The sequence below is a fragment of the Zonotrichia albicollis genome, chromosome 5, assembly GCF_047830755.1.
Source record: "Zonotrichia albicollis isolate bZonAlb1 chromosome 5, bZonAlb1.hap1, whole genome shotgun sequence".
Taxonomy (NCBI): domain Eukaryota; kingdom Metazoa; phylum Chordata; class Aves; order Passeriformes; family Passerellidae; genus Zonotrichia; species Zonotrichia albicollis.
The window spans coordinates 31,364,110-31,379,467 of record NC_133823.1 but is presented as its reverse complement, the minus strand read 5'-3'; the positions used below and the strand labels follow the sequence as shown (position 1 = coordinate 31,379,467).

At 37.8% G+C, this 15,358-nt stretch overlaps 1 protein-coding gene across 2 annotated transcripts in view; it reads right to left on the bottom strand.

Annotated features, from left to right (window-relative positions):
* Nucleotides 1–517: 517 nt before the first annotated feature.
* The window catches only part of TLL1 (tolloid like 1), a 125,342-nt gene continuing 110,501 nt past the window's right edge, over nt 518–15,358 (bottom strand). For both annotated transcript variants that reach the window (XM_005486293.4, XM_074541210.1), the window contains exons 17-21: nt 15,194–15,319; nt 13,724–13,851; nt 8,775–8,988; nt 3,455–3,705; nt 518–1,814 (exon numbers count right to left, since the gene is read on the bottom strand). In XM_005486293.4, the coding sequence (XP_005486350.3) occupies nt 1,611–1,814; nt 3,455–3,705; nt 8,775–8,988; nt 13,724–13,851; nt 15,194–15,319 (923 nt within the window). In that variant the 3' untranslated portion in view covers nt 518–1,610. The remainder of the gene's footprint in view (nt 1,815–3,454; nt 3,706–8,774; nt 8,989–13,723; nt 13,852–15,193; nt 15,320–15,358) is intronic.

The window sequence follows — 15,358 nt, the reverse complement described above, 5'->3', positions numbered from 1 at the left end:
AGAAAAGTTGCTACAGTCAAACAGGGTCCTGATAGAACTTGGCACATAAAGAAACAATTCCATATTCACCCATACAATACCTCTCACTCTCCTGGAGCACTCATTCATACAATACTTACATAATGCATATACATTATGACTAGAGCCATGTACGGCCTAAAGCACATAGAATATCTCAGTTCTAAATGTAACATATCTCTACATCAAAAGCAGGTCTCTGTATTTACAGCAGATGATCTCTCTCTGCAGATGGGGCTTTTGCTTGAAGATCCTTTTGTTAGTGTATGCTAAGATGCTCAAGATGTCAAATTATTTATCAAATTAGGAGTGTATCTACAGGAAGATCTGTCTGATTGTGTGCGAGGATTCTAAGGCAATAATAGTAGTTGTTCCACAGGAATAGCACTGCCGTTGCAACCCACTTTCCATCGGAGCAGTAAAGCCTTCCTTCTCCAGATGCAGCCAGGTATAGTGAGACATTCATGATCTGCAAACTGTTGGCTCAAAAGTCTAAAACTTCTTGGTTTGTTTTTTTTTTTTGTTTTTTTTTTTTAATGTTCATGGAATAGCACCATAGAAATTCACACTTGATATCAAAAAGATCCTGGGTCTGTTGTTTCATTCTGCTTTTTTCACCATCAGGGATAGTCTTGCTCTTAGGAAAAAACCTAACAAAAACCTCTTTGGGAAACTTGTCTTTTGGACACTACTGCAGCCTCATTTCTGAGTAACTGAATCCAACAAATAGCTCATTCACAAAAAGGTCCAAAGAAATAAAGCTTAGCAGTGGTTTCAAATGTACTGCTGAAAAAAATTCAGTAGGAGGAGTTTCAGATGATCCTGGACCATTTCTCTTTTTCATGGATACAGATTTTGATTCAGGACAGGTTTTTATTTCAGTCTCTTTCTATATTCAGTGCAAAATAAGAGCACATCATCGGAGATAGCTTACTTAACCAGTAAACCAAACATTTTCAGATGCTTACACCATTAAAATTCAGTCAGCTAGTGATTGGTCACTAGTGATGACTGATGTAACAGTTCAGACTTCTCAGTCATTAGTTAAACAAAATACTCTATAGATCAGTTATGTTTCAGAAGTAGGATTTTCCAGTTTCAAAACACTGATAACCTGATATGGCAGGTGAATTTGTAAAAAATACAGAACAATACAGGAAGGCCTTCCCATTTTGTATCTTCTTCCAAGTCTTTGTACACACCGTACGCAGGATTCAAAGTCAAAGCAACTAGGTAGAAGGACAGTATTTGAGTGTGTGACCTAAAAGAGCTTCTTTTCCTTCTAGACACCATACAATTGTCAGAGAGAAGAACGATCTAGAGGGTCACTTCCCCTCAATGAAACTGATTGAATCCACACGCAGGGTTCTAGCAAATACTGGACCATGAACAAAAGCTTTTCTTTCTCCCTGCATGCCAAGTCCTTTCACAAGCTCTGCAGAGACAGTCAAGTATGGAGCCTGCACATCGTCCTCTTGACTATTCCACTGGGATAGGTGATTTTCTTCTTTTATTTTATTTCAGTCTCTGGTATTATAAGTCAGCATTTCAACTGAACTTATATTAATCATTTGTGCTAATAACTTCAGCTTTTAAAAAATTGACACGCCTTCCTTCCTTTCACTGTGTGTTCTTTGTTTCTCACTCTTTTTTTCTGGCATGGAGGTTCTTGTGTGCACGCTATCTGGATATTTTATACTTCTGTATCGTATATGAAATCCTTTCTTGTTGATTGTATCATCAGTGTGAAAGTGAAGTAGAAGAGATTCTCCTGCTGAATAAATTTCTTCTGGTGGCTAAAATAAATAAATAAAAAGAAAAAAATTATCTGTCCACTCTGTGTATTCATACACTATTTTTCTCCTTATTTCTCTTTTCCTGCTGCACTTCATCATGTAATTCCACTGTGTCTCATACAATGCCATCTGACATCATCAGACAGAACAGTTCTATCTCATTGTGCTCTCACTTATAGGCTAGAGGCAGACTGAGGAAATCCCTAACTCCTAGTTCTTCTCTAGTTCTGCTGGAGAAAGAAAGTGACTGGGCAGAACCATATATAATATTCTAAATTTGGATAAAAAAATAGAGGTCAATACCTATTTTCTATCTTATTCTTCACAGCCTTCACAATGTCCTATTTTATTACTGAAGCATATTTATCAGAAGTATCAGCTGAACTACCAAATCCTTCTTCTAAAGTTGAGAAGGTGGTAATAAGTACTAACATATATATTTTTCCCATTCCAGTTTGGATAATTTTGCATTTTATTTTCAATAGATTTTCTATTTAATTGTATCTATCCTATGTGGCATCTGAAACCATTCATTTACATCTTATCAGAACCAAACCACCACCAATGCGAAACCATTCCACCCCAAGCCCCCAAAAGAAGAAAATAATTCAGCCCATTTTCTGGTTTGCTGCCCTTCTGCTTGTAAAATACAGTAACAAAGAAAAATATTGTTTTGTGTGAATGAGTAGATTTTAGACTCAGTTGTAGCATTTCCCTTAGAATATATCCCCTACAGTTCAAGTGGATGCACCTTTTGTGCATCATTAATTAGTGTTCAAAAAGGCACTAAAAGGATTTGAGCCAGTTTACAGGTAACTTGTCTGAGTGACTAAGATGTTTGATCTAGCTCAGAGGCTGAAAAAAGTGACACATAATTACTTAAGAGCTCCTGTCATCTTATATAGTCTTTGAAGCCTTTTATCTAGGCAAAGAGTCTATGTACAAAAGTGTGCCTGCCCTGGCACACATATAAAGAATTGATGAGGACTTGTGGGATCATTGCACCAGTTTTTCCAAGGCAGGCAGCCAGCAGACCAATGCAAGTCTAAAATGAGAAATAGGATACAGCCTTTTCAGGGTGTCCTCTCGCCAACTTCCTCCATGTCTTACAGTTAAAATGTGCCAGAATGCATATAGGATTTCATGGCTTTCTTAAGGCCCATATTAATCACCCAAGTTAGGAGCATATTTTTTTTCCTAAAATCAGACTTAAAAGTCAATGAGCATACTATAAATACTTCCCAGCTGCCCCTCCTACTTTAAAATGTGTATTCTTTCCAATTCAAAGAACTTTAATGTAATAATTTTCAACACTGCTGCATTTCCCTCTAATATAAGGAAAAAAAAAGTTGCTAACTTTTCTTTGTGTGCTGATAAACATGCCACTGCCAGCTTCTTAAATGTTAACTTAACACTATAATACTTTGGACAAAAAATACGTGAGAATTTATTAATGAAAATATTTTACTACTACTACAAGCCTGCAAATTTATCCATTAAAATATGAAGTAGACAATCTAGTACCTTTACTATAAGGTGTTGTAACTGAATTTCATGACCCTTACCTTCCTCTGCCTTGTCTTTCTTATTCTTTTTGTAGAAATGAAAAATAAAAAAAACGTTTCTACCTATTTACTTACCCCAGACCCACAAAATCGACCAAGTCTCACTGCTGTCTTATCATGACCATCAAAAAGCTCCACGTAGTCGTAGCCACAGTCTGCCTCTTCCTCAACCTCGAAAGTCTGGAACATCAACTCGACGCGGGCGCCGCGCTCGGCCACCAGCAGCCAGTCGCAGTCGGCCTGCACTGGGTAGTTGTTATCACCAAACTGAGCATGTGAGTACAGGTCCTTGGGCTTCAGTTCAGCTTTCAAACGACCACCACACTCTAAATGGAGGGGGGAAAAAAAGATGAAGAAGTTTATTCAGTGCAAATTTGCGCTTTCTCTTCATAGATGCGCAGTCGCATTCAGGCTGTGTGCAATTTAATGTCGCAAGCAGGTTAATCAAACAAGCTGAGAGAGAAGTACTACACGGTATGATTAGAACTCCATAATTCCGAGTTTTCTTATATAAATTCTCTTTCATAACTAGAGAGACTTGAACATAGCTCATAATTTTCAATTGAAAGACAAAGACGGGGAACACCAAAGGAATGTGGCTTAAGCAGTACGACAGTTTTGAGTAGGCGCTGGAAAGATTCCTGTGGCCAGCAAAACAGTTGCTGTAAGGGTATCCACATTTCAGTGGTGGTGTTTCCGCAGGAGTTAATGACACTGTTTGCAAGTGATAGGGGAGGATCAGATCCAGCACACTCATAGGCAGTGATTGAATGCAAAACTTTTTTGTTTCACATTAGGGTGAGCTTTAACCATAACATGGCACCTGGAGAGCCAGCTCAATACTAAACACCACTGCAAAGCTTGCTGCCTTGTTTGCTGTGCAGTTCATGAGCAGGCCTTTCTCTGTAAAAGAGTGGGTCAGGAGAAAGCTGCTGCTACCAGATAAAGTCTTGTATCTGAAAGGCTGTTCTTGAGGCAAGCCTTTGGCAGGAGATCCATGCCTTTTGTCAAAACCATTATTTTAGCATAAATGTCTATTTGTATGCGGTTGCAAAATGGATGTGGGGCTTAGAGCTTGTTTATAACTGTTCAAAGAGTTCAAAATTTAAATATGAATTAGCTCTAGTGTAAAGGTGAATAAGGTGCAAAACAAATAAGTAACAGTGTCATTAGAACTCAATGAAGAACAGATGAAAATTGTATTTAAGAAAAAAAAAACATTGTTTCCGATATGCATCATATTTCCAAAAGGTGGGTGCAGGCTTTGTTACTTTACATGTACGAAGATTTCAATGCAAACAGAATAATTTTGTTTTTGTTTCTCATCAGGAACAAATAATCTCTTACAGCACTTGATAAAAACATCAAGTGCAAATGAGCTTGAACAAAATACTGAGAATCACAAGTTTAGATTTAATTTTTATAAATAAATAGATAATTTTACCTGCATTTAAAAATATGTAGATATTATTGATTGATCATTTTAGAGTAACTTGAAACAAAGAGCAATATTCAAATCTTTCTAAGCTTTGGTGAAGAGACACTTTGAATTTTACTTCATGGACTCCACCCACGCTAAACATGACCAATTGCACTATTATATTGCAAGGACTCACATTTCAGCTAAGAGTTTATAACACTAATGACCAAATCCTTACTTTTTAAAAAGAGTGGTTTTTTTCTCAATAGGGTAATGAAGGAATAAAACCAGGAAATATAATTTATAAGTAATTCATTATGCATGAATATTTCATAATGAAATTTCATTTTTTTTGCTCTTAAAGAACAAATAGGAGCACATGATAAAACATTGGCAAGAAAGATACTTCAAACAGTTATTTCTCATTGATATTCTAATTTACTGATTTTTCTCCCTATTCTGAATTTCATTTGGGGTTTTTGTTGTTTTTTTTGAGGAGTTTTGGGGTTTTTTTGTTGAGGGGAGAAGGGTTTTTTTTTGGGTTTATTTTTTGTTTGACTGGACTCTTGCCAACATTAGGAACATCTCACTGCCTCAGACACCAAACAGCTGCAAACAAGACAACATTTAATGAACTGTCTGCATTCTTTCCCTCTGCTTGCTACAGAGGATAGACGCTTAAAGGAAAGTTGTAGCCATACAGCCACAGAAAATGGCAATTCCTCTTCCCCTGCCCTTCTCTCACAGATTATAGCCTCATAATTTAGAATAGAAGTTACAAGCCAAATTTTCAGGTTCTTAAGTATTAAGCTGTAGTTTCAGAAGCCTACACTTAGCCTGCCCAGCAAGGCTCTGCGCTGGGACACAGGGACAGGCACAGAGCAGAGCTGTGCAGCACTGCCTGCTTAGCCTTGCTGCTGGAGCTGACCCACTGTGGTTTCCATTGTGCAGGCACAGCTGCCCTGCTGTAGGCAGGTGTTTGCTCCTGACTGCAAGGAATATGTCCAACTTGTAAAACCGTGGTTATCTCGTACCTTCAGTGAAAGACTCTAGATCATCTAAGGCACAAAAACCCTCTCATGTTTCATTACCTTTCTGGTGACTTTGAGGCTTCTTTCAAACATAAGAACAAATTGAGCAGAAGTTTCCTGATTGTTTAACAAGCCAGACAGTTGGGAAAAGCTTAAACCCACTCCATCTGAACTAATGAAACAAGATTATAAATTTGATTCAACACTCCTATACTGAATTACTATAGCTATTTTGGAAGCAACACAGGCATCTAAACTGAGTGACATCTGAGATATCCAGATTTGTTTGAGACATCCTCCCAGCACTGACAGATACGAATAGGACCTACAGTAGATCTGCAACCTCCTAGAGCAGTGGCTGGAAGCCAGGCACCATAAATGAAGCTGTCCAGAAGAGAACTAGATGCCTGAGTTAGGGCAGACAGATGACTCCCTGAGCAATGATGTTTAATGTTCTGTCAGGAGCATTTTTATGAATTCCTCTTGGATAGGTTTTGCCTTTTCTGAGAGGGGAAAATATGACACAATCTCCTTCTAAAACTGTGTTGCACTTTCAAAACAGCATTTTATAAGTTTTGCTCCACCCAAGGAAGCCTTTCTAGCCAGTTTATTTTTAAAGCTTTACTGTATTTGCTGCTACTTTTTTATCCTGTTTTCTGAAATAGTAAATGGAAATTTTTAAATCAGATAGCACATCAAGCCAAAAAGTATCATAGAAGGGAAATCATCGACAGCATCCACTGGAATAATAAGGGGCCATTAAATGATGAAGATGCCAGGAATGCAGCAGCAGAGACAGCTCTGGGCACAGAATCCAGCTACTCATTCACTGCTGTTGTGTTACAGCAGTACTTTCAGTGAGTGAGTTTTGCTAACACGTTAGAAGTGACAGGAGCAGCTTCCCCAGCATTCCCTGTCTGTCTGCACAGGTATACAGGATCAAACACAACCTTGTCTGCTCCCATTGCATGCCATCAACCATTTTCTCCCCGACAAGATGAACGAAGGGAATATAGTCCTCTGCCCATGCACTTATTAGGTATCTGCTCATTCACATGTGGCCACAGCACAGGGGTAAAATTCTCACAGAGTTCTCACAGAGTCTGTGTTTGGCTCAAGGCTGGAGGAGGAGAGTGTGGACCTGAGCTGTCCCTCATTCAAACACTATCTCCAGGTACATGCCAGAGATGAGGGGTCATGTCTGTGCAACAGCCACTGACAGAAATAAATGCCCTCTCTTAAGGAGGCAAACTTGGTAGTTTTTTATAGCATTCTTAAAATCTGGGTAGATTTTATTTTTCTCAGTTTCTCAGAAAAGCACATGCTTGTCCATGCTATAAACGTTTTTATATTTAAGGCACATAAAATTCGGCAGGTCATACCAAGACTTGCAATCTTTAGAATGCAGGGAGTGTATATCTGAACTTTGTTCACATACTGATTGCTTCAGTTCTGCAAACTGAAAGTGAGGACAATAAATGAAACAGCAGTTTTACCATACCTGATCTAGCAAGAGTTCTGACCTTTAATTATATACCCTAAGGTAATTAAAAATGGGTAATTATTACTTCTATCAAAATTTTCATCTAAGGGAAAATGTTACTGTAGTAGGGAAAGCAAAACATTGCATGCTTGTAAAACAGGATTTTTCACAAGGAAAACAAACTGAGTTACAGGTAGCTAAACTGTTCACTTTCAAGGCCCAGAGCATAAAGATTTCATATACTGTTGTCTACTGTCTTTCTCAGAAAGGGAAATTAAATTACTAGAGATTTTGAATTATTCAGAACAAATCAAAAGGAAAAACAAGACAAAATGCCAGCACTGATATATATGAGGATTTTTTAGCTGAGCATTACACATCAACTTGATGGATATTTTGGGTAATATCATATTACACTAACCTTGTAATATTGCAATTACATTATTATATATTATATAGATAATATATTATTAATATAATTATATGTATCTATAATAAATAATATTATATTTTATGTAATATATATATCATTTTATATTATTAGATTTTATTACAATGTAATAAAACTCACTACCTTTATAATTCTATTCACAACTATTGCCTGTCATTAAAACTTATCTCCTAGAAGATATATTTATGAACTATTTTCTGAATTATTCATTTCCTGGATAAATAAGAATGAACTCTGGAAAGTAAAGACAGACATTATAATTGAAGATTAAAATAAACGTCAAAATGCCCCAAATCCCCTTGTTTTACTGCAGGCACTGGATGTTCAGAGGTTCAGCACTAGAGGCCACTGTAAGCCAAGCAACATCAGGGGAAAAATGTTTACACTGAAAATGTCCCAAAAACTCTATAAATGCAATTACAAACCACTGTTTCCAACTTCAATGACTTCTGCCAAACAAGAAAATTGAATGGTAAATATTATATTATACATTATATTCTAAAGGTCCTAAAAAGTCTTTAATGTTGTTTTTTCCTTATTCTTCTTTGGTTTGTCTTTCCTTTTAAGCACTACAGGAAAGAAATATCTGTTTATATGAAACCCAGATTTTTGTTTAAGTTAGAGCAGGAAAGTAATGGAGGTGCATCACATGTCTCAGTTAAGTGTTGTCATCACAAATGCAGTGAAAAGATATTCAATATTTTATGATCTCAAGTCATGAATCCTGAGGAACCTCATTTCTTATTTGACTCTGTTTCAACACCTTTTAATTTCTCACCTATGAGGGAAAGAGAGATAGGGGAGAAAGGAATATCTAAAATATTAGAGAATACTTTCTGCAATCTCAGACTTTTCCTACTGGGTTTAAGGCCTCATTAGATACAGCTGTTACATCTGCGAATTCATCCCACTCCTACAAAAAAAAAAAAAAAAAAAAAAAGAAGTCTGCATATCTACCACTAAAGAACAATGGGTAAGTTATTAGTAAAAAGCACACCCTGATCTCTGACCTGTAGAGTGAGTTGCTTGGAAGCCTTTTCTTTGAACTGAAGCATCAGAAATAAAGCGGAGGAACATTTTGTTTCCAGTAGCAATGAGAGGATCTGGTATTTTATTGCCACATAAGCGTCCCAGGATTGGCGATTTTTCACTTTCACCATCAAACACTTCCAAGTGGTCATAAGCACATTCTTGATGTTGCTCTATTTCAAATTCATTGAATGTCTAGGGGAAAGAAAAGCAAAATTACACATTGTGGGACTGTATTTTCACGGTACATACTTATATATGTCAACATGTTGTAGAATACAAGGAAGCAGTAAAAATGACAGATTTAACATTACTGCTTCTACAAGCCTGTAGAGTTGAATAACATATTGATCTTATTGAAGTTTTATTGGAAAAAAAATTAAGACACTGAACTTCAAGAGTGCATCATCCTTCATACAGAAAGGGATTAGCATCTTTATAACAACTACTACCTATAAGAGAATATTAAATCTAGAATACTACTGCCTTTCTGCTAAATTTGCACTGTTTTTAGGATTATTCCAAATTTCACAGAGCATTCAAAACAGCAAAAAGTCAGAAATTACTATTCTTTGCATTGTTGAGGATTGATTGAAACATCTGCAAAGCATAATGGGTCCCCCCCCCGCCCTTTTCTAAAACCTACATCACACTGCAACTAAAGCCTCTGAGAATGACTTTTCCACATGAAGTTTTATGGATGAAAGTTGTATTTTCTAATCTATTATTTAGAAATTTTTTTTCCTATTCTTACAACTTAATGATGTTTCAGGCTTCACCCTTCATGCTAAGGTCACATTTTTACTAGCAAAAGCATTGTGAGAAACAACAAAATTGTGTTAATTGTTTGTTGGAACAAACTTCAGGCATTTCCAAAAAGTGTATGCCATGCCTGACAGAAACTGTTAACACACATACAACTAATACCCACATTTCAGATCTGGAAGTCTATCTTCCAAGACTAGAATGATATAAACGAAGTTATTTCAAGGGGACATCTAAGATTTTTCAGATAAGACTTTTTGACCAGGGCTAAATTTCAACAACCCCAAAGCTTAATATCTGGTAATTTCTCCTCATGTAAACAGTGTGAAGGCAATATACATCTTTGTGAATTTTGTATGGAGTAAGCAACAATTTAAAGTGGAATTCAAAATATATTTTGTTCAACAAAACAGCATAAAACCACCAAGTACACATGCTTTCATGAGCAGTCATGTAGCTGATTGTTTATGAAAATAAACCCCAGAAGGCCCCAAAGAAAACCCCATAACCCAAACAGAATAGAATTAAGAAAAGGAATAAAACTGAACTATCAAATACCAAGCAAATATCACAATTAAGCATTCTGTCTGGTACACCAAAACAAATCTGACCTACCAAATCACTTGTGGAACCCTGAGAGTGTGAAATGCAATGGTAATTTATATTGAAAGCTGACCTAAAGAGATAACACAATTTTTTTTTCCCCCAGAGAACATGAATACTCAGAATAGCGCTTATTTTATGTGAAGAACTGTGTGATGCAGCGAATGCAGGTTCATTTAATGGTGAAAGTTTGGGGTTTACATTACGGGATTAAAACTGCAGAGGCAATGAAAACAGCCGTCACTCCTGCTGCTCTTAAATTGTGGTCAGCCATCCTACTTTTATGATGCCAACTATGTGTTGTCATTCATACCAAAACAAAATCTGATGGATTAAGAAAACCCCAGAAAGCTGAGAGACTGTGTCTCGGTAACGGAGTTACTTAAACACAGTGTTGAATCAAGCCAACTTGGAATCTATGGGAGCAATAGGCATGATCCAAGAGCAGCCTGCAGAAATTCATTTTTTTAGAGGAAAATTAGATCTGTTTTGTTCACTTCTCACCAGCATGAAAAAACCCCCAACAAAACCAACCCTCTCCAGGAAGTATATCTCAATATGAACTGCAAGGCACACCGATTATTTTTAATCTTTGACTTCTCACTGGGATTCCCAAGCCTGCAGAAGCAAAGTACATGTTTTATTGGGTCACTCAAACATGGCCAGAAAAAGTCCTAAATCTTTTGTGGCTATAGCAATCTATTCTAGCAATTCCAAAGAGAATGCAAAGAAAACTTGCTTTTTAAAGGAAAATCTGATCTTAATGCGCATAGTCCTTTAAAATCAAAAAATGTCTGATATTCTAAAATACCAAAAGACAGTCTAAGTTTTTTAAAGGTCAGCCAGTTCCTTGAAGGTTTGAAAGAGGAGAACTGACATAAACTTCCCTTAACCAAAACTGAATAGTTGTTGCCAACAGAGTTCACAAATAATCTAATTAAGTTTGTAGTATAATTAAATCACACCCTCTCTTCCTGGGACAAATACTTTTGAATTCCTACTCCACCATGACTATTTTAACTCCATGTGATATGTCTCCTTAGTGGGAATGGTACTCAGAAACGTTACATATAGCTTCTGACCATCCAGCCCTTTCTATCTGCAGCACTCAACCAAGTAGATACGTTGGTGGCACTTATGGACAGCTGCCTGGAGGGGACACTTAAGTCTGTCTCTTACAAACATCCAGCTGATTAGCTCATGGAAATCAGTCTCTCTGCTATGCACATTTTCAAAGCCATCTTTATCTACATGCTTCATTTAAAAGTTCTGAAGTGCATACCCTTTTTTTTCATAGGCCTTTTAATTGCACCAAATACTTGAATTTAGCCCTTTCAGGAAGACTTTTCAATGGTTAGCAGAGTGAGGGCAATCACAATAAAAGATTAGTTTCCATACATACACCCCATCTTGAAAAAGAAAGCACAGCCTCACAATTCTTGTGGTTTGTTATCATGAAGTAATCAATCCACTTTATCAATTTGAACAAGAAAACTATGAAAAGTAAACTTAAACACTGTGTGAAAGAAAAACTAATCATCCAATGTGGAATTATGGTGTTAATATTATTGACATGGGACCTTGCTGTACTGCACAACTTAAAGATATTGAACACACAGAATTTAGTAACTGACCCTACTGGTTTGCACAGAAGAGCAGATCTCAGACCCTAAGTCATGGAGTTGAAAATTCTATTGTTGAATTGTTCTGTTGAATTCAAGTAATTCTGTTGAATTGTTTTCTGTTGAAAATTCTATCTAGCAAAATTCTGTATATTTTTGCAGTTCCATTGGTAAAAGCCAATTTAAAATACCTTTTATTTCTAAAGTAGACCATGGAATATTTGGCTGAAGATATCGGAATGTTGGAATTTTGCCTGCTGTGGGTATAAGAATTGGAAAACCTTTTACAGTAACATGCCTATACCTGGCTGGATTAGTTTATTCAGCCAGTACCAAGAACACTTGCTCAGAAGCAGCAGTAAGAAGGCTGCTTGATTTAGAAACCTATTTTTTAACCCTTGGAATGGACAGAGCATGCACATCACTCATTCTCCACCACCACCATGCCTTTCAGTACAGTTCAACTGTTTTACTTTTGGCAAACAAGGATCAATACACAATCCCATATCAGCACCATTAATAGAAGTGGTTTAATCCCAGGCAGCAGCCAAGCCCCACACAGCTGTTTGCTCACTGCCCCGCCAGTAGGACTGGAGAGAGAATTGGAAAGATGAAAGATAGAATACTTGTGGGCTGAGATGAAGACATTTTAATAGGAAAAGCAAAAGCAGCTCACACAAGTAAAGCAAAATAAGGAATGAATTTGCTGCTTCCCATGAGCAGGCAGGAGTTCAGCCATCACAAGCGCTCCACCACCACTCCAAATACCATCCCCTTCCTCCTTCTTCCCCCAGTTTGATATCCTGATCATGACGTCTATGGTCTGGAATATCCCTGTGGTCAGTTTGGGCCACCTGTCCTGGCTGTGTCTCCCCCCAGCTTTCTCTGCAACCCCAGCTTCCTTGCCACCAGAAAAAGCCTTGGTTCTGTGTAAGCCCTGCTTAGCAATAGCAAAAACATCTCTGTATTATCAACATTGTTCAGCACAAATCCAAACCACAGGCCCATACCAGCCACTGTGAACAAAATTAATTCTACCCCAGCCAAAACCAGGACAAGGGGTTAGGATTTGCTAAGGTCAGCAGTTATGAGATTGGAATACACTCTTCATCCCTGTGCAAGTACTGCCTATTGCTTCTACCTCTGAAACAGAGATATCTCTCTCCTTAACTTTATGTGCTCCAAAAGAGTTGAAAAATCAATTTAAGAAGTTTAAATATATGTAACGTCAGCTTTTGTTACAGCTGTCCTGCAAGTAAGCTGCAGAAGACATGCTGGGGCTGAGCTCAAAGCAAAAACCCTATTGGCAAGACTGTGCCTTTGGCCTCATACAGAGACCACATAACCTCAGTAAACCTGCAAAGTCATCTAAGCTCTCCTAGGCCTGTCTTTGGACACCAGCACTGCCCTCAGCCAGCTGGACACAGAATTCACAAATCTACTCCAGCCTGCTCTTCTACTTATGTTAAAATTTGAAACCACTTTAAAATGAGAAATCCAGATTCTCAGGGTTTTTGCATCTTTTTTCCTTCTCAAAAAGAACAGGAAAAGGTATGTGTAGAGGACTGCTCATAACTCAAAATTTTGCTTTTTCTATATATTGGAATTTGTGTAAATGGCTTCTGCCATATTTGCCAAAACTTTGCACAAGTTTTATGAGTTGCAACAATGATATAGTAAAGTCTGACAGGAGGAAAGCGTTCCTCCTGCCTTTGCTGTAGAGAGTATTTCCAATCACTATAAACTTAAATCACAACTCTATGATATTGAGTAGTCCCTGTTGGCCAGAAATGGACAGGATTCAGCAAGTTTTTAAAATAGTTTGCCTCTGGGATGCAAACTGACAGTAAAGTCTAGTAAGTTTCGTATCATTGAACAGTCATTTGAGAAGCTGACTTGATGGAAGAAAAACTGAAAAGGAAGGGAAAGCAGAGACTCACCAGTTTGACCCTCTGGCCAGGGGTGGCACTGATTTCCCACGTGCACTCCTTCCTGCTGGGATACTTGTCAGGCCAGTTGGGACTCGTGATGATGCCGTTGGGACTGTGGATCTTCTGCTCACACTCAGCTGTGCCAATAGGGATAGCAGCAGTTAGTCTGGGGGTCAGCATTCAGAAGTAGTCAACAAAGGACTATTTTTTGTCAGGGCAGCCACCAAGTGGAAAGGATTTTTAAGAAGATAGGTAAGCATGCATTTCAGAGTGCACAGTATTCCCCTCAGGCAAGTGCTTTAGAGCATTAACCCAGCACGTTTCTTTATGGATTGTTGTGAAACATACACTGCTGTTTACAATGGATGGCTTTTTTTCAGAAGAAGTCTTATTTAGCAGTAAACATAAGATAAATATAAAGTACTTTCCCATTCCCCCCACCCTACATGCAAGTAAGTGTGTAAATCCATATGAAAATCTCACTACTCCAACTTCAAAAGAAATTTCTCAAACAATTTATTTTTTCTCTTATTGGTAATTTTCACTGCAGCTACAGAGCAATCAATTTGATTTGTAAACCACAGCTCCTAGGTAAATATATACACAATGCGAGAACAGCTAAGACTAAACTCTAAGTATGTACAAAGAGCAGCTTAGTCACAGAATTTGCAACTAAGCCACTAGCACCCAGAACTAAAAGAAGGCATTTTTGTATTTACTTTTAGCAATCTCAATCTGCTTTCTAAATATCAGAGAATTCTTTGAAAAGAAAAAAAAAACCTTTAAGAGTAGGCAACCAAAACCAGTGAAAAGGCAAATAATTCACAAAGGGCATGTCTTTGCTCTCAGATTAAATCCATGCTAGAAAACATTGAGACATTACAGCAGCTCTCATTATATTGGACACTTGAGGTTCATTTGCAGAAAATTTAAATTCTACTTAAGTCCCAAAGCCTATTGTTTTCTTGAAGGTAGCCACCTTGAGAGAGACAAAGGAAGAAAGATGTTCAGGGCTTTGCTGCAGGGTAGATTGTCTGAATCTGTTGCCTAAAACAAACCCAGAAAGAGTAGATATGGTTTCAACCTGGCTGTGAGGAAACTAACTGCTACTGATAGCAGCTAATCACAACTTTACCAGGCTTCTCTCCAGAAACTCTACCCCTGTGTTTAATACAGCCTTAGATAAATACTTTATTAGAGCTTTACATAATCTACTCTTCATAGAACTATTGAAAGTAGCACTCTGTGCCAACGATCCCAAGTTTTCCAAACTTCCTTTCTGTGAACCTCAAACTCAGCCCACACAAAGGCTGGGAAGGAGGGGATGGGAAAGGGGAGGGATGTTGTTGTGTTTAAGCCCAAATGTCTAAAACCCCATTAGCAAGAACTTCTTTTCCTTTCTTTTGTTTGAAAGGAGAGCTGCAGAAAGCTTTCTGCGAGACAGTTGTATAACCAACCACTCCACTGCCTTCTGCTCACCTTCCTTGCAGTCATGTTTATTTTCGTGTAGCACGAATCCGTTCCGGCACTGGCAGACGTAGCTTCCCACTGTGTTGATGCACTCGTGCTGGCAGCCCCCGTTGTCCTTGGAACACTCATCCTTGTCTACAAAACACACAACAAGCCCAGGTGAGCACATGGCTC